The 22,922-nt window shown below is 37.1% G+C and overlaps 1 protein-coding gene across 9 annotated transcripts in view; it reads right to left on the bottom strand.

Annotated features, from left to right (window-relative positions):
* LOC126267010 (ATP-binding cassette sub-family C member 5-like) overlaps positions 1-22,922 on the bottom strand; it is a 531,190-nt gene that overhangs the window by 89,770 nt on the left and 418,498 nt on the right. For all 9 annotated transcript variants that reach the window (XM_049971782.1, XM_049971823.1, XM_049971815.1 and 6 more), the window contains 6 exons: positions 21,312-21,499; positions 19,596-19,742; positions 19,375-19,504; positions 10,748-10,901; positions 10,523-10,651; positions 8,936-9,027 (listed from right to left, as the gene is read on the bottom strand). In XM_049971782.1, coding sequence (XP_049827739.1) covers positions 8,936-9,027; positions 10,523-10,651; positions 10,748-10,901; positions 19,375-19,504; positions 19,596-19,742; positions 21,312-21,499 — 840 coding nt within the window. The remainder of the gene's footprint in view (positions 1-8,935; positions 9,028-10,522; positions 10,652-10,747; positions 10,902-19,374; positions 19,505-19,595; positions 19,743-21,311; positions 21,500-22,922) is intronic.

The raw sequence follows: 22,922 nt of genomic DNA on the forward strand, positions 1-22,922 counted from the left end.
TGCCCATTCTAATGTAACTGGCATAGTCACTGGATAAATATGAAAACATTTAGGGATCATTTGCTGTGGAGCCCCATGTTCAGCAATGTGCACTGAATGGTGTGCTTCAAAACTCATGTGCCTACAACAACACTGTATTTTTCCTTCACGTGTGCCACAGTCTGCTACTCATCCTGCTATACTTAATGAGCCAGCCTCCAATCTCCATGTTCTATGATGAGTTGTAGACATCCAACACCTTGTCTCCTATCCTTCATGTATGTTCCATAGATTCTTACAACAGTAGCACATGGACAGCTGACCAACTTCGTTTCTGAGATGCTCATTCCCAGGTGCCAGGCCACAACAAACTGCCCTCTGTCAAAGTCACTGGATTCCCCCTTTTGTGGCCCACATCATCATTCGAATGTTCCTCATTTGTCTCTGTTTCAAATGTGTGTTTTCCTTACCACATTACACGTCCACAATGCTACCATGTAGCATTGAGCTTTGTGGAATACAGTATTCATTATGTTTTGCCTCATCGGTGTTTAATTATCAGTGAAATTAAGTTATCACTAATCACAATTTGTTATTAGTATTCTGTAATGGGTCCTTCAGCCTATTAATTTGGAACTTGACTGGTTCCACATCCCTAAAGGCTCTCCTTAATGATAAGATTTACAGGATATGATGTCTGAATCAATGAAATAATTGGAGGAGGGGGTAAGGGGCAGCGGAAGTGGGATAGAGGTGGAGGATGCCTATGATAGAAATGTTGAAAACTTATTAATATACTCTGAGGAAGGTAAATAATTCCACCAAGTTACAGAATTATTTCTGCTTAATGCACACACCATTCCATAAGGCCACACAAAGACAATAACGAAGATAGAATTTTTTTGTGAAGCAGGAATATGATATAATTACTGGTTGGTCATAGGTTTTTTACTGTACAAAATGAAGTGTTATTAAGATATTGCATTTGAATACAAGCTGTACAACTTTGCAACTGCCATTTTCCCCCCAACATTTGAGGCTTTAATCAAACAAATTGGTTACATATGTATCATTCAAAGTATTTTCCATCGCTGGCCACTACTTTCTCCCATCTTTCAGGCAGTGTACAAATCCCGCATCGAAAAATTGTACATCTTTTGAAGCGATCCACAAATCAATCCAATCTGTGACTTCTTCATGAGATTGGAAGTATTGGTCAGCCAGGCCTTGTGCCATTGATCTAAACAGGTGATAGTCAGAGGGAGCAATGTATGGAGAATACAGCGGGTGGGGTAGGACTTCCCATTTTAACGTTTCCAAGTACGTTTTGACCTCTTTTGCAATATGGGGTTGAGCATTGTCATGCTGCAAAAATCACTTTATCGTGCATCACACTGTATTGTAGCCATTTGTATTTTAATGCTCTGCTCAAACGCATTAACTGCATTTGATAACAAGAACCTGTGATTGTTTCACTTGGTTTTAACACCTCATAGTACACGACGCTGAGCTGGTCCCACACAAATGCAGAGCATAATCTTAGAGCTGCAAATATTCAGTTTGGCTGTCAATGTGGAAGCATGGCTGGGATATCTCCATGATTTTTTGCATTTAGGGTTTTCGTAATGAACCCATTTTTCATCCCCATTCACAATGTGATACAGAAATCCCTTCCATTTTTGCTTCTGAAGCAGCTCTTGACACACACACAAATGCCGTTCAATATCTCTTGGTTTCAGCTCATATGGGACCTAAGTTTCTTGTTTCGGAATCATGCCCATAGCCTTGAGATATTTTGAAATGGCTCGCTGTGTCACTCTTCTTAAGTTTGATGTGAGTCTTCACTCAGCAATGTCTCCAATTCTGCATCTTCAAAAACATTCTCTCTTCTGCCACTATGCCGGTCTACAATGTTAAAATCATCGTTCTTGAAATGTTGAAACCACTCACAACACGTTCTTCCACTAATAGGGTCCTTACCATACATACTTGAGAGTATTTGATGAGACTCAGCTGCTGCTTTCTTCATACTGAAACAAAACAGTAACACCTCACGCGAATGACGAGAATTAGGTTTGTAAACTGACATATTCAATCAAGAACAACTTTATGATGCAGACACATATTGACTAATGTTTGAATGAGGTTATATTGACCAAGGTCCAAGCTAACTGCCTGATGTCTGTGATCTGTTTCTTTTGACTGCTACTTGCCACTGTTGCCACCTATCAGCAAATGGCACAAGCAAAGATGTACACCTTGTACGATTATGGGTCTGTAAGGTCATGTTGTGAGTAAGATAACTATAATAGGGCAAAATGTTCAATGCTGAGTGGTCACTATTTTGTTGTGGACATTCCTCTCCACAGAAATACTGTTGAAAACTATAAATTATTTAAAAACGAAAACAATCAATTATTGATAAAATTATTTAATTGGTTAGATAAAACAATCTACTCTCCAAGTAGCAGCAGAACACACACATAAAAGATTGTTGTTACTGGCAAGCTTTTAGAGCCAGTAGCTCCTTCTTCAGGCAGAAGGGTTAAGGCGAAGGAAGAAGGGCGAAGGAAAAAGACTGGAGAGGTCTAGGAAAAGGGGTAGATTTTGGAAAAGTCACCCAGAACTGAGGTTCACGTGAGACTTACCCTATGGGAAGAGAAGGAAAGACTGATAGTTGGGGACTGAATTGGATGAGATTTGAAAACCTGAGATCTTAAAGGTGGAAGACAGGGTAATATGGAAGACAGAGATTACTATTAAAACACTGTGCACAAGTTAATAAGAGTGGGAAGCTAAGCGAATTGTATGTAACTGAAGTGGGAGGGGATAGTAAAAAATAGATGGGAAAGACAATGAAAAATGTAGAAAACTAAAACAGAGTGAAGCAAAGAGTAGTTACAGTGAAGAAAAGCTGAGGCAGAAGAAATTAACATAAATTAAGACCAGGTGGGTGGCAAGAACCAAGGGCATGTTGTAGTGCTAGTTGCCACCTGCGGCGTTCTGAGGAACTGGGGTCTGGGAGAAGAATCCAGATGGCGTGTGAGGTGAAACAGGTGTCGAGGTCACGAATGTCATGTTGTATAGCATGCTTACTGTATTTACTCGAATCTAAGCCAAACTTTTTTTCCGGTTTTTGTAATAAATAAAACCGCCTGCGGCTTTAAATCGAGTGCAAAGTAAGCGGAAGTTCTGAAAAATGTTGGTAGGTGCCGCCACAACTAACGTCTGCCGTCGAATATATGTAGTGCGCTACTAAGGCATGCTCTGCAGGCTCAAAGATAAATACTGGTGCCAAAACCTCTGCGCCAGTAAATAAATAAATTAAAAAAAAAGGTGGAAGACGAGCTTTTTTTCTCCGCCCCGAGTTTCGACCACTGCATTTTCATACATTATCCAACAAAGTAAATACAAATTCCGTATTGTTCATCTTCAAATGTAGCTGCCTTTCAATGTACTACAAAAATCCAACTGGCAAGACTGTTTGGGATGTTTGTCTGTCAACATGGCTAACTCTACGTTCTGAATTTCTTCCTACCTGTGACAAGAGATGGTTGCTAATAGGAACTTTTATGAATAGTGAATCACATGCAGTATTCTCTTCACCATAAGAATAATATGAATGTAAACATTTTGCCATGTATTCTTTCGTCTTTGCTGCTATCTCATTTCAATCTTATCTAACTAATAGACTACAAAACTAAGAGTGAGACAACAGCAAATGCTGAAGAATAAACATATCATGTCATGTTTATATTCGTATTATTCTTATGCCAAATAGTGATACAGTAAGAAATGAAGGACGGCAACTGACTAGATTTTTAAATCTAAGATGACTCTAATTTGTGTGCAGAATGTAATGTGCTAAAGAGGTGTCTGCAAAGATTTTCAAACAGGGAAAATTTTTTGATAAACTCTCGTTTAGAACATAATCTATCATACACAGTATATTATTTGGTTCTTGTTTATCATTATCAAAGAAAGCAGCAGTGTAAGTAACAATAAATAGCAGTCTCTTGCCATTGTTTCACTAATGAGATGATTCCTCTCTTTTCTTTTAATTGTAAGTGGCGGTAGCACGCACAAAAGCAAGTCATGGCGCGAGCGGCGACAGGCCCTAAACACTCATTATCAGAATGCGACAAACAATGCATGACACAACACAATAATGCATCTTCAGATTAGAGTGACGTAAAAACCTATACCAAAGGGAATGGCAGTTATCAGATCAAAGAAAAATAAGCAATCACTTCAAACCAGCCGAAGCACGTGAAAAAGGAAGGGTAGCCGTATAAATACAGACGGAGCGCCTCACGCATAGCAATGCCTACTTGGTAAAGATTAACTGCTAACCTTACAACTCGAACCAAACTACTGTAGCTGTATCGTCATTAATTTAACCTAAATTGTGTCTCGTATTACAATGGACCAACTTTGTTTCGATTTGGAGGTGCGGTCTAAAACTTTTCTCATCCCTTGAATTTCGAGTCTTAAATTTCAGGTGCGGCTTAGATTCAGGATTTTTTTTTTCCCTTGATTTCGAGTCTCATTTCTCAGGTGCGGCTTAGATTCGAGTAAATACGGTATGCCCATTCATCCTAACTGATAATTTGGTGGTAGTCATGCCGATGTTGAAGATTGAACAGTGTTTATATAATAGCTGGTATATGACATGTTGTTTCGCAGGTGGCTCTCCCTTTGATAGTATATGTTTTGCCAGTTACAAGGCTATTATAGGTGGTGGTAGGAGAGTTCATAGGGCAGGTCTTGCAGCAGGGATGGTCACAGGTGTAGGAGCCATAGGGTAGGGAGATGGGGTGCAGAAGGAGCACAGGGTCTGACAAGAAGGAGGTTGGGAAGGGAAAGGAAAGGAAATATATTCTAGATGTGGTTAGCAAAATTCCAGACAAAATAGATCTCATTTCGGGGCATGATTTTAGGAAGTCATAGCCCTGATGAAGCAGCTGATTAACGTATTCCAGACCAGGATAATACTGAGTCACCAACGGTGTGCTCTGAAGCTGTTTTGTGGGGGGATCAGCAATACCAGGATTGGATGTTATGGCCCTGGAAATCTGCTTTTTAAGTAGGCTTGTGGGGTAATTACATGCAGTGAAGGCTAAGGTGAGAATGATGGTGTATTACTGTAATGAGTCTGCATCCGAACGAATAGGTTTGCCTTGGATGCCAAGGCTGTAAGGGCGGGAACCTTTGACATGGAAAGGACGGCAACTGTCAACATGTCAGTACTGTAGTTTGTTGGAAGGTTTAATGTGGACGGAAGTGTGTAGCTGGCCTTTGGTGTGGATGAGATCAAAATCAAGGGAAGAGGCATGGGATATGGAATAGGACCATGTGAAATCTTAATTGGGAGAAGGTTTTCAGAGATTCCAGGAATTTTAGCAGGTCAACCTTAACATAAATCCTTATGGTAAAGATGTCATCAATGTATCTAAACCAAACCAGGGGCTGAAGACATTGATGCCAGGAAAGCCCCTTCCAAGCAATGTATGGAAAGGTTGTTGTCATACGAAGGAGTCATCCTGGTTCCCATGGTGTTACCCCTGATCTGTTTGTACATCTGCACCTCAAAGGTGAAGCAGTTGTTGGTAAGCATAAAGTTGATCAAGGTGAGTAGGAAGGATGTCATAGGTTTGGAATCAGGTGGGCACTGGCTGAGGAAATGTTCAGCAGCAGACAAATGATGTATTGTGGGAGATGTTGATATAGAGGGAGGTGGCAGCAATGGTGACAAGCAAGACGTGTGGTGGGAGTGAGACGGGCATGGATTTCAGACAATCTAGGAAATGGATGATATCTGTGATGTAGGAGGGGAGTTTTTGTACTATGGGTTACAGGTGTTGATAAACTAAGGCAGATATACGCTCGGTGTGTGGTTTGAAGCCAGCAACTATAGGGCGGCCAGGATGACTGGGTTTGTGGATCTTAGGAAGAAGGTAAAAGGTGGGGGTGCATGGTTTGGGAGGGCTGAGAAGTTCTATTGGATTGAAGTGTTAGACCTTGTGAGGTGTCTAAGATTTTAAGGAGGGACTGCAGGTCAGTTTGAAACACAGGGATGGGATCTGGATGGCAGACGCTGTATGTAGAGGTGTCAGACAGCTGGCGTAGACTTCACTAACATACTCCTATTGGTCAGGTACTACAGTCGCAGATCCTTTATATGCTGGGAGGATAATGATGGAGTCATCAACTTTTAGGGAACATAGAGCCTGGAGTACTGCAGAGGACAGGTTAGGATCATGTTGTAGGGACCTGAGGAAGGGTTGTGAGGCAATGCTGGATGTGAGGAATTCTTGGAAGGCTTGTAAGGGATGGTTATGAGGTATTGGTGGTGGATCAAGTTGGGATTGAAGTCTGAATTGTTCAAGGCAGGGTTCAATGTCAGGTTTGCTGTTGGAAAGGTTTTGAGGTTGGTTTGCACATTGATATTTCCAATGGATGTTACAAGTGAGGGAAAGTAGGTCCTTTACCAAAGCAGAATGCTGAAATGCAAGTTTAGGTCTGAAAGTGAGGCCCTTAGATAATACAGATAATTCAGGAGGGGAGAGTGCTTTAGAGGAGAGGTTAAGGACACTGTACTGTTGTGACTGGTTCTTGGGATTATGGGTTATTCTAGGTCTGGGAGGGAGTGGCGAAGGCTGTGGGATGTTAAGAAAGTTGGCCAAGCTCGGTTTGTAGGAGAGGAGTGATGGCTGATGGTGTGGGTGCTTAGGGAGATGCAGAGGGACAGGATAGAAAATACCACTGTTCAGGTAGTTTAGGAGAAGGTGGGATAGTTTTTTGATATTAAGTCTGGCATGTTGTTACAGTTTAAAGTGGCCTTGGCGACTGATACCATTCAAGGAAACATGAGGGACAGATAACTGTAGGATTTTAAAGAAAGAGAGATGTCTGGTAAAGTGGAAATTTGCTGATGAGGCATGTAGGTCACAGATTAACTGGATAAGAGCAAGAGATTGCTATATTTGAAACTGTAAAAGCACCTGATATAGGGTAGCATTGCATCCAGAAATGGGGACTTTCAATGCTAGGCCTTGATCTGTCTGCTGCTGCTGAATGTCCCCAGTCAGCACCCACCTGATCCCAATCCTATGACACCCTTCCTACTCAACTTAATGAACTTTATACTTACCAACAACTACTTCACCTCTGAGGGGCAGACATGCAAACAGATCAGGAGTACGGCCTTGGAAATCAGGATGAATCCTTTTCATGGGTCACTTGGAAGGGGCTTGGCATCCATAAGCCTTCAGCTCCTGGTTTGGTTTAAATACATTTTTGACACCTTTACCATATGGACTCATGGTGAGGCAGACCTGCTAAAATTTCTTAAATCTCTGAATACCTTTTCCCAATTAGATTTCACATGGTTCTATTCCAAATCCCATGCCACTTTCCTTGATTTTGATCTTGGCCTAAGGCCACATTAAGCCTTCCAACAAACAATAGTACTTACATTTTGACAGTTGCAATCCTTTCCATGTCAGAGGTTCCATCCCATACAGCCTTGGGATTGGAAGCAGACATATTTGTTTGGATGCAGACTCTTCAAAGCAATACACCATCATTATCACCTCAACTTTCACTACACGTAATTACCCCACCAGCCTTGTTAAAAAACAGATTTCCCAGGCCATAACATCTAATCCTGATACTGCTGATCCCTACACAAAACAGTTTAAGAGCACACCACTGGTGACTCAGTACTATCCTGGTCTGTAATGTGTTAATCAGCTACTTCGACAGGGCCATGAATTCCTAAAATCATACCCTGAAATGAGATCCATTCTGTCTGGAATTTTGCCCACCACAACTAGAATAGCTTTCCATCATTCTCCCAATCACCGCAATATTCTTGTCAGACCCAAAGCTCCTTCTGCACCCATCTCCTTTCCCTATGGCTCCTATCCCTGTGACCATCCCAGCTGCAAGACTTGCCCTACACACCCTCCTACCACCACCTATAATAGCCATGTAACTGGCAAAACATATACCATAAAAGGAAGAGCCACCTGCAAAATGACACTTGCCATATACCAGCTATTATGTAAACACTGTTCAGCCTTCTGTATGGGCATGACTACTACCAAATTATCAATTAGGATGAATGGGCATAGGCAGAGGGTATATACTGGCAACTCTCAATATCCTGTTGCAGAGCATGCTCTACAACATGACATTCGTGACCTTGGCACCTTTTTCACCACATGCGCCATCTGGATTCTTCCCCCAGACACTAGTCCCTCAGAACTCCTCAGGTGGGAACTAGCACTAGAACATGTCCTTGGTTCTCGCCACCCACTTGGCCTTAATTTAGGTTAATTTCTTCTGTCTCAGGTTTTTTTCACTATAACTTCTCTTTGCTTCACTCTGATAAGGTTCCTACATTTTTCATTGCCTTTCCCATCTATTTATCACCACCCCCTCCCACCTTTGTTACATACAATGCACTTAGCTTCTCACTCTTATTAATTTGTGCACAATATTTTAGTAGTAATCTCTATCTTGCATATTACTCTGTCTTCCATCTTTAAGCTCTCAGGTTTTCAAATGTCATCTGATGTAGTCCCCAACAATTAGTCTTTCCTTCTCATCCCGTATGGTAAGTCTCCCCAGACCCACAGTTCTGGGCGACTTTCACAAAATCTACCTCTTTTTCTAGACCTCTCCAGACCTTTTCCTTCATCCTTCTTCCTTACCCTTCAACCCTTCTGCCTGAAGAGGGAGCCACTAGCTCTGACAGCCTGTCAATCACAACAATCTTTTATGTGTGTGTTCTGCCACTGCTTGTGAGTACATTTTTTATCTATCCAATTAAACAAAATTACTTAAAAAGGTAGGCAACATACGGTACTGCAGTGAATGTTGATGTTGATGACTAAGAAGTCTAAATTTATATGTAAAAATTAAAAATGAAAGCTTCATCTCAGTATACCTGCTAAACTATCAATTCTGACAGCAAGCCATCTCATGGAAACCATGCTCAGGAAAGAACATGTTGAATTTTCATCAAAAAGTTGGACAAATCTGTAAAATTAACAAAAATATTTAAAAAATACATTTATTATTGTCAAAGTATCTGTAATAACTGTATGTTATAAAATAACTGTGTGTTACCAAATAAAAGCTGCAATTAGGTTCCTACGTTTCATCAGAACATACATAGATTTAAACGCACCCTAGGTTATGGAATGCATATTACCATTTAAAATGTTATTACGTCTAACACATGGTGCATCTATATGCTACTGACAAAAGTTTTATGATGTACTAAATTCAATAATTTAAGTTTAATGGTTAATGATTAGCATTAGTAGACTTATTCCAAGGAAGTTAACTTTAAAGAAATTAGGTGAAAAAGATGTAGAGTTTGACCACTATACGTGCATAGTTGCATTTACAATGAGCAGTTAAATCGTTGTCAATACTGTTTCAAATTATTGTATGATAACTATAAATAATTTGGTGTAATTGCATCTAACATAAAACTAGACACACATGAATTTATTAAAAATTAATGGGGAAGCCAGACCCAATCTGCTGACAATATGAGAACACAAACCACACATACGTTCTTTGAGTCCACTGGAAAGATTTTCATATTCAGAACTGTAGACAACAGGAGGAAGACAGGTGGCAGTGTGTAGTTTCTCATCAGTAACAAGTGCAGTGAAGAACAGTATGAAATTCCTGACCCTTTTACACTGTCATATGTATTGAGCCCAAAGGGCAAATTTTGATATTGTATTTCAATAGCTGGATACATTAAGTTTAATGCTTTTCAGGAATAGTAAGTGAAGTGTGGAGAATAGGTTTTATGCTATTTTTATAAATTCATAGCTTATTGTCTTTACCTGTAGATCAGTATTACTTCTATACCTACATATGTACTCTACAAGTCACTGTTCAGTGCAAGGTGGAAGGCTATTCTGTTGCCAAATATACTCTCAATAGATAACATTGGCAGAGGGGAATACTAAGTGTGTGTGTGTGTGTGTGTGTGTGTGTGTGTGTGTTTGTTTTGTACTAGCATCAAGAGTCAATATACAGGGAACCATTTTTCAATGTTATACCCCTGTGCCAGCAAAGTTTTGATTAAACTGAACAGATCTGCTATGAAAACTTCTGACATGATCCATGAGACTTCCAAGGTCAAATCCTTGACAAGAATACATGTTTTTGAATATGAAAAGATTTTTGAAAAATATGAGATGATGTCAAAGCAGTATACAGGATTTTCAACATCCACTTAAATAAATGGAAATGTGATAACTGTTGAGTGTTTGATAGCACAAGACGCAAATTTAGTAAACTGTTATCTTTCTCATTTTTAGATTGATATAATTGGTTTAGTGACAGTTCATTTATCACAGTTTGAATATCTTTTATTTTCTAGGAGTTAACTGGGTAAACACAAGAAATTGTCAATATCCAAAGTGAAGCAATGTTTATGACAAATACATGTAATTAAATTCTTATGTATATTCTTAAATGAGCACTTCTTGACTCCTTTCTTACTCACTTTGAAATAAATATGCCTTCTTTTGCAAATGCATGTATTGTGCTTAAACCACTAACAGTTGAGCCAATAGCACTGAGTACTGGTGATCGTGTAACTGCATCTAAGCGTTTGATATCACGAATGGCAGACCTTAAAAACACAAAAATTAAATTACCAATGTTTACGAAACATTAATTCTATGCAATGTATGACAACTCTAGGTATATAGTTTCATAGCATACTTACCTGAATATCTTACTTATCAAATGGTAGACTACACCCAATACAATAACCGCCACGAAAAACCATGGAAAGACAACACATATAAACAGGATTGCAAAAACAACTAGAAGTATATTCTGCATGATAGTTTCCACAGTGATAGGCAAACGAACATCAACTGTAAAGAAAGAAAACTATGAAATGTATGTACAATTAGAATAACACCTTAAAAAATTTTAAAATGATTTTCAATAGTGCAAATACTTTATCAGTATAGAATACACATCTATAGATTTTTAATTTTTAGAAAAAGCTTAAAGAATTTATAAAGTTCATTAGGTGCACAAGTACTAATCATATGATTTTAATATAGAAAAGAAGATCATTTTCAGCACTCCCAAACACGCCATTCAAAGGGCAACAATATACTTAATTTATGTGGTTTTATTATGTGGCCAGACCTTCCCTGCAGTCTAATAGTTAATGGGACCTTTAGTACAAAACAGCTGTTTTACAAATTACTGTTAGTAATACTGCTATCTATTCCACTGAGTGATAACAGGCAGTAAGCGTTCACGAATTTATATTTTGAAGTATTTTGAATATTTATGTTTCAATAGACTCATGCAGGTATGCATTTCCTTGTTTCATGTGAAGTTAATGGGATTTGTGACAATGTAATATCATCTTCTTCACAGAAGGTGACCTTTGCAGTATCCGACAACGCAGTCTGTTTTGTGACGGCAAATGACAGTGACAAGCTGGCAGCAGCATTTGCAAAATATCCTTTGGTCTTAATTGTAAAAATAAAAAATGAAATAATATCTATTTACTGTAAACCAATCAAGTAATACAAGGTAAAGGAAATGTTAGAATTTATCTGTCTGTCAAAAGATACAATTCATGCTTGTATTATATTGAAGTTGGCTGTTTTTAACATCAATTATCTGTAAAGAGAAGAAGAAATTGTGAATGAATATGAGTTTGTTTCCAAAAGGATTTTAGAATACAGTTTTATTATTTTGAAGAAATTTATTTATTTTACAAAACTGAAGTTACAATGTTGAAGTTGAAGATGAAGCAAGAGAGAAAGAAATTTATGTTAACTTAGAGGTTTGGAATTTTATGAGATTAAAAATCAAAGAAAATTTATTTACAAATTTCTGTAGAAACAAATGGCAACTGTTCTGACTGACTTATCAATGAAATATTTCTACTACAGGAGGAAGTTTGTCTTTTTGGGAAATCCTCTGTGTCAATGATAAAAACAAGATGTGCAAATTTTAAAAAATAAGACATACCACCAGTAATTCTTAAAGTATTAAATCAATCTATGTCAGAGAGGAATTATTTCATGTTATTGGCTTTTTCCACAATTTATACCAGTGGAGTCTATTATGTGCACACAGTTCTACAGAAATACATAAAGAGAAACAGAATATTCATCTCATCAGTGAAAATTGATAATTTGGCTCCCTGGTAAAGGATAATCTTAGAGAAGAAAAAAAAATCAAGTGGGACACAAAATGGCTTTTAATAAGAATGATTGTGAATTTACAAATAAATAAATAAATAAATGAAATCAGTACAAAGAGGATGACATGCAAATTCCATATAGATATATAGGGGAAGCCTCACATCTAATGAAATTAATTTTGAATGATTTTTCAGGTTGATTTTGCTGACAAACAGGCAAACACCACTGTTATGGATGCCATATCATCATCTACACCTTCGGCATGGAGGGAAAGACATCACCATCACTGTCACTGTAGAATGGCTATTTTTGGGCAGCTACTACATCTACTGCTGCTGTCAACAAGGAGATCCACCATACAATGATACAGAAAATCGTGATTTGATTTCAGAATAGCATTATAGCTAAATGTTATAGTGCTGTGGTGGTAGTTAATGATGAGTGATATGGTACACAACATTTTAGAAACAGTGGTGAACAGTAAATGAACATAATAAATGTAAAACTGAATTATTATTATAAAATCTAATCTAAACACACACTGTGCAATCCACTGTGAAGTGTATAGCAGAAAGTACTTAGTATTGTACAACTTATTAGGGTTTTTGTCTGTGTTCCACTTGCATACAGAGTGCAGTAAGAACAACTACCTAATTATCTATGTGTACATTGTAATTTATCCAATTAATTTAATTAGTCTACTTAATCCAATTCATAAAACAAAGCGATCTTCACACACACACACACACACACACACACACACACACACACACACACACACACACACACAAACTGAAAGTACTTCCTTTTGCAAACCTCATAAAAAATTAATGTATATGAGTTTTCTTCTATCAAAAGTAAAGTAAATGCTCCAATCATTTCCCCATCATTTCTTGATCAGTCATATCATTTTATTTTTCTCTGTCTTCATTAATTATGTTCTTTCATATTCCCCTTTCTCTCCCTCTCTCAACCTTTCACTCAAGCCTCACAATCAGTTTTTTTGTGGAATTTCTATGATGCTTTCCCATGAGTCAAATAAACCTGTGAATTTTCACGCTGTTCTCCTTTGTGTAGACTCAATACTGTCTGTTAGTTTCATGTGGTATGCCCCCCCCCCCCCTCCCCCAACCCACAAGCACATGAACAATATTCTAAGATGGACTGCTCATATTTTTAAGCATTATACAGACTGCATCTTCCAAGTATCATGACAATGAACTGAAGTCTGTCACTTGCTTCATCTGTAACTGGACCTATGTGACACACCATTTCATTTTCACACAAATTGTAGCGTTCAGTACAATATGGACAGACAAAATATGTATTCACCAAGTGGTGGTAGGTGAAAACACATAAAAATGTGGAAATCCACAAGCTTTTTGAGTCACCCATGATCTCTGCAAAATTCTGGTCAGATCCAATGCTACTTGTGCACCTATTTCCCTACCCTGTAACCCCTGCCCCTGTGACTGTCCCCTCTGTAAGAGCTAACCAATGCACACTCCTACCACCACATGCAACACCCCTGTAACTGGCAAAACATATGCTATCAAGGGGAGAATCACCTGTGAAGCTACATATGTCATATACCAGCTGTTATGTAAACATTGTTCGGTATGTAAACATTGGTATGACTACTATTAAGTTATCAGAAATGATGAACGGGCATAGTCAGAGGGTGTATATTGGCAACATGCAATATTCTGTGGTAGAGTACACTCTCAACATGACAGTAGAGATCTCACTGCCTCAATATGACAGTAGAGATCTCACTATCTGTTTCACCACACATATCATCTAGACTCCCAATCCTTACACCAGTTTCTCAGAACTTTATTTGCAGGTGGGATTGGTTTTATGTCTATACCTACGTAGATACTCTGCAAGCCACCACAAGCTGCATGGCGGAGGGTACCATGTACCACTACTTGTCATATTTCCTTCTGTTCCACTCACAAATGCAGTGAGGGGAAAAATGACTGCCTGTACGCCTCCATATGAGTCCTAATTTCTCATAGCTTATCTTCATGGTACTTTTGCGCAATGAATGTTGGCAGGAGCAGAATTGTTCAGCAGTCAGCTTAAAAAGCTGGTTCTCTAAATTTTCTTAGTAGTGTTTCCTGGAAAGAAAACTGCTTTCACTCCACAGATTCCTATTTGAGTTCCTGAAGCATCTCCGTAACACGTTTTGTTCAAACCTACCAGTAATGTTAAAGCAGCAAAGGGGAAGGGTGGTGTTAGCTCCGTGTGCTACCATTATTTTCTGTATATATATAATACATATGCTATATCATTAATTTATTATTCCGTGTCTTATTCATAAAATATTATAGTTCACAAACTACTCTCATGATACTTAACTGCAAAAGGAATAGTTAGTTTCCCTAAAACAATTTATTTGATGACTTATTACCTGCAGTAGATTCCTACAAAACATGAGGAATTGAGATTTCCATTGAGCAAAAGGTAATGGTTTATAAAATAATGTACATCAGTCAGAAGCCCTTTAGTTACTTTCTTGCAAGCATTTCAAGTTTTCCAAAAACATACTATTTAAAAAAATACTGGTAATTATAACTTGCTGTATAACTTGCTGTAAGATACTTTAGCTATTTTGGCCTTTAAGACTGAGTCATTCCCTAATATTTTTGAACTGTTAAACATGTTTGGTTAACAGAATAATGTTTAATTAAAAATTAAGAAAACTTAGAAAATTACAAACCTAAGAATATTGAATGAAGATACGGATATTGCGTGAAGATAGGTAAATCCCAGCAGAAGTGTATGTGGTGTTAAATAAATAGTCCAGCTAACTTTGTTAAACCTGCAGTAACTCAACATCTAGATAAATCAAATTACTACTTGTTCCTTTATAATGTGATTGTAACTAATTTCCACATTGCTTTTATTAAAACTAAAATGTAACAACAAAGTTTAATAATTATTTCTATGCACTTACATAAATATCTAGAATAGGTACATTAGTCAAGGAACCAGCATCCAGTAATCAAAGTGTGAATACCTATATCAAGAGCCAGCAGTTTGTCACCAGTATGATAATATCTATAAAACAGTGTGAACGTCTCTGTAAAGTTTTTTGAGTCTGTGGGAGTGATTCACTTTATCAACATTGTGTGGTTACTGTCTTATATGTATGTCGATAAAGCCAGTATTTGCTTCTGAATGGACACTATAAAATATTGCCATTGTCAAAATAGTTCATAACTGAGTAGATGAGATTACCTGTGATTATTATTCAATATGAGACATTGTAACCAATCTGATCATTGAGTGACTATGAGCGTCAAGGAATATGAAGATATATCATTTTAACTGATGGTGTGTTGTGTAAATCATTTCAAAAATTGTCATAAATTGACTACTGCTGGCAACCAGAAGATGTGTATTCAATGAAGAGCTACCAAAGGCTATCAATAAATCACAGGGGAGTCACATCACAATGTGCTTTGATCTTGCTGCCCACCTGGCCTAAAGTTACATTAATTTCTATGGCCTCAGGCTTTCTTTTCAGTAAATATTCCTGTTCTTCATGCCCTTTTATTGTTTATTATTTTATCATTTGTTTTCTGACCTGCTCATTTTTTTCCTGCCAATGGCCTTGCCACGAATGGAGCACTGGTTTCCATTGGATCACTTAATTTATGCACCACCAGGCACAGCTAACAATTGGATGGGTAACTGCCCAGGCCTGCCATGTGCTGTTGGCAAGTGGGGTGCACTTGGTCCTTGTGAGGCCAACTGAGAAGCTACCTGATTGAGATGTGACAGATCCAGATCATAGAAATTGAGAACTTCTGGGAGAGAAGTGTGTTGACCCCATGGCCCTCCATACCCGCATCCAATGACGCCGTAGAGGTGAGGATGACATGTAGGTCAGTCAGTACTGTTGGGCCTTCCAAGACCTTCTCAGATAGATATTTTTATTCTATTCCTCCCTCTCCTCTCCTCATCTGGCTACCACGTGTAAGGCACTTCGTTTTTCACTCTTATGACCCTTACATCATGTTTTTTGAGTAATCTTGCTTATTACCCTATCTTCTACCTTTTAAGTTATCTGGTTTTCAATTCTTGTCTGGTGCATGTAGAAGCAATCAGTCTATTCTTCTCATATTGTCCAATAAATTTCCCCTGACCTATGTTTCTGGACAGATTTTTCATAACTCTTCCCACTTACTAAACATCACCAATCTTTCTCCTTTATCTCTATTGCTTTCCTTTGATCCCTTCTGCCAGAAGAAGGAACCACTGGCTCCAAAATTTTGAGCATTTCCACATTTTTTAAATGTAATTTCTCTTGTTGCTATTTATAACATTTGCAATATTATGAAAATCTGATGGGATACTTGTGTAGAATTTTTTGTTTTGTTTTCCAGAGAATACATCATTGTAGTTAACTGCATCATATGAGGTTAGTTTTAATACTGTCTGCCAGGTTATAAAAACATATATCATACACTTAAGCTAGGAGAACATGCTGTGGTCTCCCTACCAAAAAATCATTGGTCCAGTCACTTATTTTGTATTATGCCTGAAATCAATGTACTTTTATAAATAAATGTGGTGTGGTATGAAGCCAAATGCTTTCAAAACATACTGAATCCATCTGATTATCTTGATCCATGACTTTCAAGATGTCATATGAGAAGAGCATGAGTTGCTTTTCACAGGATAATTAAATCCTAGTTGTTGGGCTCAGAGGAGATCATTCCGTTCAAGACAATTCATTACATTTGAGCTGAGAATATGTTCTATGATTCTACAACAGACGAATATCAAGGAGTTGGATCCTAGTTTTGTACATTATTCTGTTATCATACTTGTAGACTGGTGTTGCCTGTGATGTCTTTCAATACTGGATGTCAATGGATGTAGGGTACACTGTGGGTAAAGCGGCAGATATCTCGACTAAAAATTCAGTACAGCATCTGACAGGAATTCTATCAGGCTCTGAAGATTTGTTTAATTTTAGTGATTTCAGTTGCTTTCAAACACTGATAACATAAATGTCTACATCACTCATTCTTACTGCAGTGTGAGAATTAAACTGTGGCATTATTTGCATATCTTCCTTTGTAAAGGGACATTTGAAAACAAAGTTCAGCACTTTTGCTTTTGCTTTCCCACCCTCAATTTTGCTGCCGGTGCCATCCAGGAGTGTCTGTATTACTAGTTTCGTGTCTGTGAGAGCCTTTACATTCCTTTCAGTTCTGTGAGAAATCTTCCAGTAAGATTATTTACACAAGTTACACAGGGTTCACATATTACTCTCTTGACAGTCAAATGCATTTTATTCAGCACTTTCCTGTCCATAGCCCTATGCTTTGTTTTACAACTATATGAGTACTTAATAATTAGAGTATGTTTAACTCATCAGTAAACAGGTATTTAAATTACCAGTCAAAATGGACGTAGAAATTTTATGAATGTTTTATGAACTACACAGATAATGCTAAGGTTTTAAAAAACAACAATAAACCTTTGTCTTATCTAACTGAAAGTGTAGATCAAATATAACTGAACAAATAATGTGGACAAGCTCCTAATTTGAACTGATACCTATGAATCTCAAAGGAAAAAAAAAAAAAAAAAAAAAAAAAAAAACAATTACAAAGAAACATAAAACTAATAAAAGAGGGACTATATAAAAAATCCAATGAAATTTAAATAAAATTAAAATCTGAGGAGAGAAATTTATGATAACACAGACATAGCAAGAAAAGAATTAGTTGAATCTGTATATAAAGTCTGAAAAAAGCTAAAAATATTTTGAATGATGCCTTTTGTGGGCAAAGTGTCTAGATAAACTTGTTAGTGACAGACATTCAACAAAACTGTTAATTATAACAATGGCCAGATATGTACAGGACAATATAATTGGGTGAGTATCATCTAAGGTTAGTTCCATAGTAAGTTACTCAGAACTATTGAATATTTTTAAATGTAATGAGGGAAGATGAGTGAATATGATCCAGCGAAAAATGAGGCTCAAAGAGAAGGGGGCAACCAGAAATATGAATCTTCTGTCAAAAGTAGTGATAAAGGGATGGAAAGAAAAATATTAACAAATTCTGTAGATTTCAAGCGTACTGCTTTGGTAAAAACAATGATCATCCTGTTAGGAGTGACAACACTGAAAACATTGTTAGTCAAGAGTAAAACTCCCAGGGATTAAAGTACTGACTCTGAATCAGAGGCAGCAAAGGACACACACACTACCTTTACAAAGCAGGTTGCCAGTACTTTAATCTTTTATTCAGTCTGTTACCCCTTTGAATTGCTACTGGTCCAGTGCTTCTTTGCACATGATCTTCAATTTAAAAACAAAACAGACAAATTCCTGCATCTTCCTTTCCATGAGTGATTCATTCCATTTTATGCCTTTCTCAAGTTATTCTGTAGCCCTTAGTCCCACTAGCAACACCCTCCTACAGTTTTTTTCAGTGTATGGCTGTATAGGATACTGGATCTCCTGATGGCTTACACTAACAATTTCATCGTCTCTTATGTGAACTTACCATTTTATTTTCCTTGAGTCATGGGATTGAATACATATGCTCTGATTCACTGTCTTTACTCACATCTAAAACTACTGACTATTTCTTCTCAGTTATGTTTCTGTTAATTAATTTCCAGGAGTCTGGAAGGCATGATGTCAGCAGCACTATGGTTTACCACATTATGCAATAAACTGAAGAGATTCATTCAAGTTGCAAATATTAATTTTCTTAATTATTTCATGACTAGTTTCAAGCCTAAGCTTATTATCAAATCATCCACTATGGTATGAAATAACATCCATTAGGACAACCACATACCTATTCATTCCAGTTAAACACATCTTGTAAATTAGTGCAGGTTTGAACTCCATTCACTAGGCGGTTCAGACTTTACTAATTTGCAAAATGTGTTTAGCTGGAATGGCTACAAATGTGGCTGTCACTATAGATATTACTGCATAGCTTAATGGATGGTTTGATAATGCGCTTAGGCTCAAAACTAATCATGAAGTAATAAAGAAAATTAGTATTGCAACTTGGATGGTTCTCTGCAATTTATTGCATAATTAGGTCATGTTTATGTGTTTCTGCATTCAACAATTTATCAATAGTCTGTTAACTTTGTATTATTTAAGAAACATTATAGTTTTCACCTTCATCTATGTCTCTTGAGAAAAGAGTTTGCATTCTTCCCAGAGGCGTTGTTTCAAAGAAATACAGTGGGCTCTCCACCACTTTCTTGAACAACTTGTTGTGCAGTATTGTTGATGCTCTCAAAGACACCTAAAATATTAGCAATAGTTTGAGCACAACAGTAAACAACAAGTATTGTAAGTAAACATGTACTTACATTAGAAATCTCAGTGGTACTTACTTTTGTAAACATGAACCCTCTCAGCAAGCTAGTTCCCAAAATAACTGCAATTGTTACTGCATAAACAAGCTGATACATGTGGTACTTTGGATTATCATTTAAGTTGTGACTGATGACTGTTACATTTCCCAAATTTATTGTCACGTTCTGGAAATGATAAAAATGAAAATTCTGAGATCTGGTGTTACCAAAAGGGTGAAAGTGATACCTTGAACAACACACATCTCTAGTACAATAAGGACTAGTAATATTTTATTTCTAAAAATATTTCACAACAGGTCAATTAATATTTGCGGCCATTGCCTACAGTTGCTACATCACATATAACCTCTACTTACAAACAAAATGAATTCGCTGATGCACATCTGTGAGTAAGGAAGGTCAGGGCGGTTGGTGCATGATCAGAAGGCAACAGTAGCCTACGTCTGGACAAGGCAGAAGAGAAAGCTGTAGCATGGGTCAGAGACTTACAGGCAGGCACAGGCAGCAGGGCTGTTGACACAAGCAAGCAGGCGACAGGCGGGATCACCGACGACTCAGAAAAATGAGACATCTGGGCCAAAAACAGTAACAGATTATATCAAAAATTGGGAAAGTAGTGTCAAAGATATAGAAGACTATATCTGGAAATGTAAGACATCTTACATGAGCATGGTAGAAGAAATAAATCAACATGAAAAAGCTGCAAAATTAAAACAGTTTCACGCATCTCCCACTGGAGGACAACATGGCATAGAAAGAATCTATCAGTGAATAAGAAAGTACTGAGCATTAAATCATATAAAGAAGGATATAGAAGAATATATTTTAGAGATGATAAAGACGCATGAACACATTTTCAAAATGTGTGATGCTGATGTAGTGCTTTCATTAAAGCACACAAACCAAGGAAATAAGTACATCCTTATGTTTCAGCATGCAATGACCAAGTTTATGGGAGCCAAGCCTATTGAACAGCAGTATGTGAGGATAAGTAGTGAGCAGTTACAATGTAAAACAGTAGATAAGAGCCTTACAATATGCAAGCAAGTACTTATACTTTTGTTCACATATGACCATGAGAGGTATGACACTAAGAGGCTGCAACCAGTTCAAGAAATTTTGAAGAACTGCATTCAGAAGCTAATAATTTTGAATGAAACTCTGTGGACATGATTAAGTAATAATGAATGGCTCTTTATTGTCCCAGTGGACTAGGGCATTACCATTGTCTGTTATGAATAAAGACCCACTGATGTCATGCACTGATGTACAGGAATTCTAAATTATTAGATAAATGTCATGGATATAAGGCTCAAATGATGATCAAATCCAATCAAATAATACAAATAAATGTTTATAGTGTCAAGTGCAATTATGTAGTTTACAGAAACTACATTGCAAGAGAAATAAATAAATAGAGAGAGGTACTTATGGAGGGTGGCACAGGAAAGAGGGGAGTGGGGTGGGCGCAGGTGACTTAAAATTAACACTCATGAGGTAGTTGCAGATACCAAAATTTTCAATTATTAGAGGCCAATACACCAAATGAAAAGGTAGACAGTATTCAGAAGTTATTTCCTTTAGAAATGAAGAAGAGAGCTGAAAAAAAGTGTAGACAGCTGGATATGTTGATTCAAGAAAGAGGGAAAAAGTGCCACGGCAAGAATGGAAAGTCATGAAATTTTCCTAATATTTACAGTACTTTTCACAATATCTAAATAAAATATAACTTACCCCACTTCCTTCCTTGATCCACAAAGCAAGCCACCATGTGCTAAATGCTGTGCTGCCCACATTTAATAAAAAACACAATGAAACTATGAGTGTAATGAAATAGCCTCCTGCTGCAGAAATGTATGACTGGTAAGTATAAAAACGAATATTTCCTTTTGTAATTTCTTCCTTTTCCATGATTTTTTGTCCTGAAACCAAGAATAATACAATGGCATGGTATTGGAACAAAACAACTGCAAAAAGTCAAAAGTGAAGCAGCAATACTATGATAGATAATACCAAATGATAGAAGCAATAGCCACATTACAAAGGTTTGTGTTAATCAGAAACCAGATTTATAAAGTGCAGCCTGAGCTAGAAGATATGAACAACCTTTCTACAGAGTCAGTTGTCATGTAACACACTTTTTTATTCCCAGGGAAGCAGCTATAATGAAAGAACAAAGAAGCTTCAGCTAATTGTGTAAAGTGTATTAGCCTCAATGTGAATATGGAAATAGGTACAACAATATATGCAATGACAGATACATTCTTCCAAGAATTCAAAGAAAAAAATCAATCATCATTGTGTAGTTTAATATTATGACCAAGACACAAACTGACAATGAAACAGACAGCATCTGTGAGACCAGGAAATAATATGATGTTTGAAACACAATGAAAATCTTCGAGTCATGGGAGGCCACAATATTATAAGAGGAAAAGGAAAGAATAGAGAATTATCAAATATATGTTAGCTAAAAAGTGAGATATACACCTAACTACAAGGAATAAACTTTCCATTAACCAAAGACCATAATCACTAAAATAATATATTGAAGAAAGGTCTCTTGATATCACATGACAGGAACAGTGCTGTATGTTTCAAATGTACATGGTATTACATGTAACTTTTGTTTCTGTGTGGGAACTGTTGATTGTCTCAAAGTATCCAGAAGTTTGAATACTCCATTCTACGACCACTCATGCAATAATTTATACATGTCCCACAAGGCTAAGTGTGAGGTTCACAGTGACTCTCTATATATTTTTCTTCAGAATAGATTGCTGTGTAGCTTGAAGTAAATGTCGCATTGTCTACAATCCGCTTAATTTTTGCAATATGGGAGATGGAATCGATTTTAGGTTGGAGGGGAAATCCAGCTTTCATATTGTTTATGGAAGGAATACATAAATAATCTTAATAAGAAATGACAGGACAAAATTTTGAACACGACATAGTTGACTGTGGGTACAGCATTTTGCAAACCGGCCATCTCTTTAGGTTGAAAAGAAAAGCCATTATACTGAAATCACACCTAATTCACAAAATGTGTGTTGCATGCTTACATTTTGAATCTAAAATGTCTTATTTCAGTGTAATTATTATAATGTGAATGACAAGCATATAAGACAATCTCTCACATTCAAGAAGAATGTTGAATACAGCAAAAGTGATCATACAATGACTGTTTTCACAGCCACTGTTTAAGCACTTGGTAACAGGCATAGTTTTCAGTGTTTATTTATTTATTTATTTACTCACAGAATTTTCCATAGTGTTTGGCAGAACACAACAATATTAAATATGGAACACTTCCTACTTAACGATGTATACCGAAACGAGGGTAAA

Source organism: Schistocerca gregaria, chromosome 1, assembly GCF_023897955.1.
Source record: "Schistocerca gregaria isolate iqSchGreg1 chromosome 1, iqSchGreg1.2, whole genome shotgun sequence".
Taxonomy (NCBI): domain Eukaryota; kingdom Metazoa; phylum Arthropoda; class Insecta; order Orthoptera; family Acrididae; genus Schistocerca; species Schistocerca gregaria.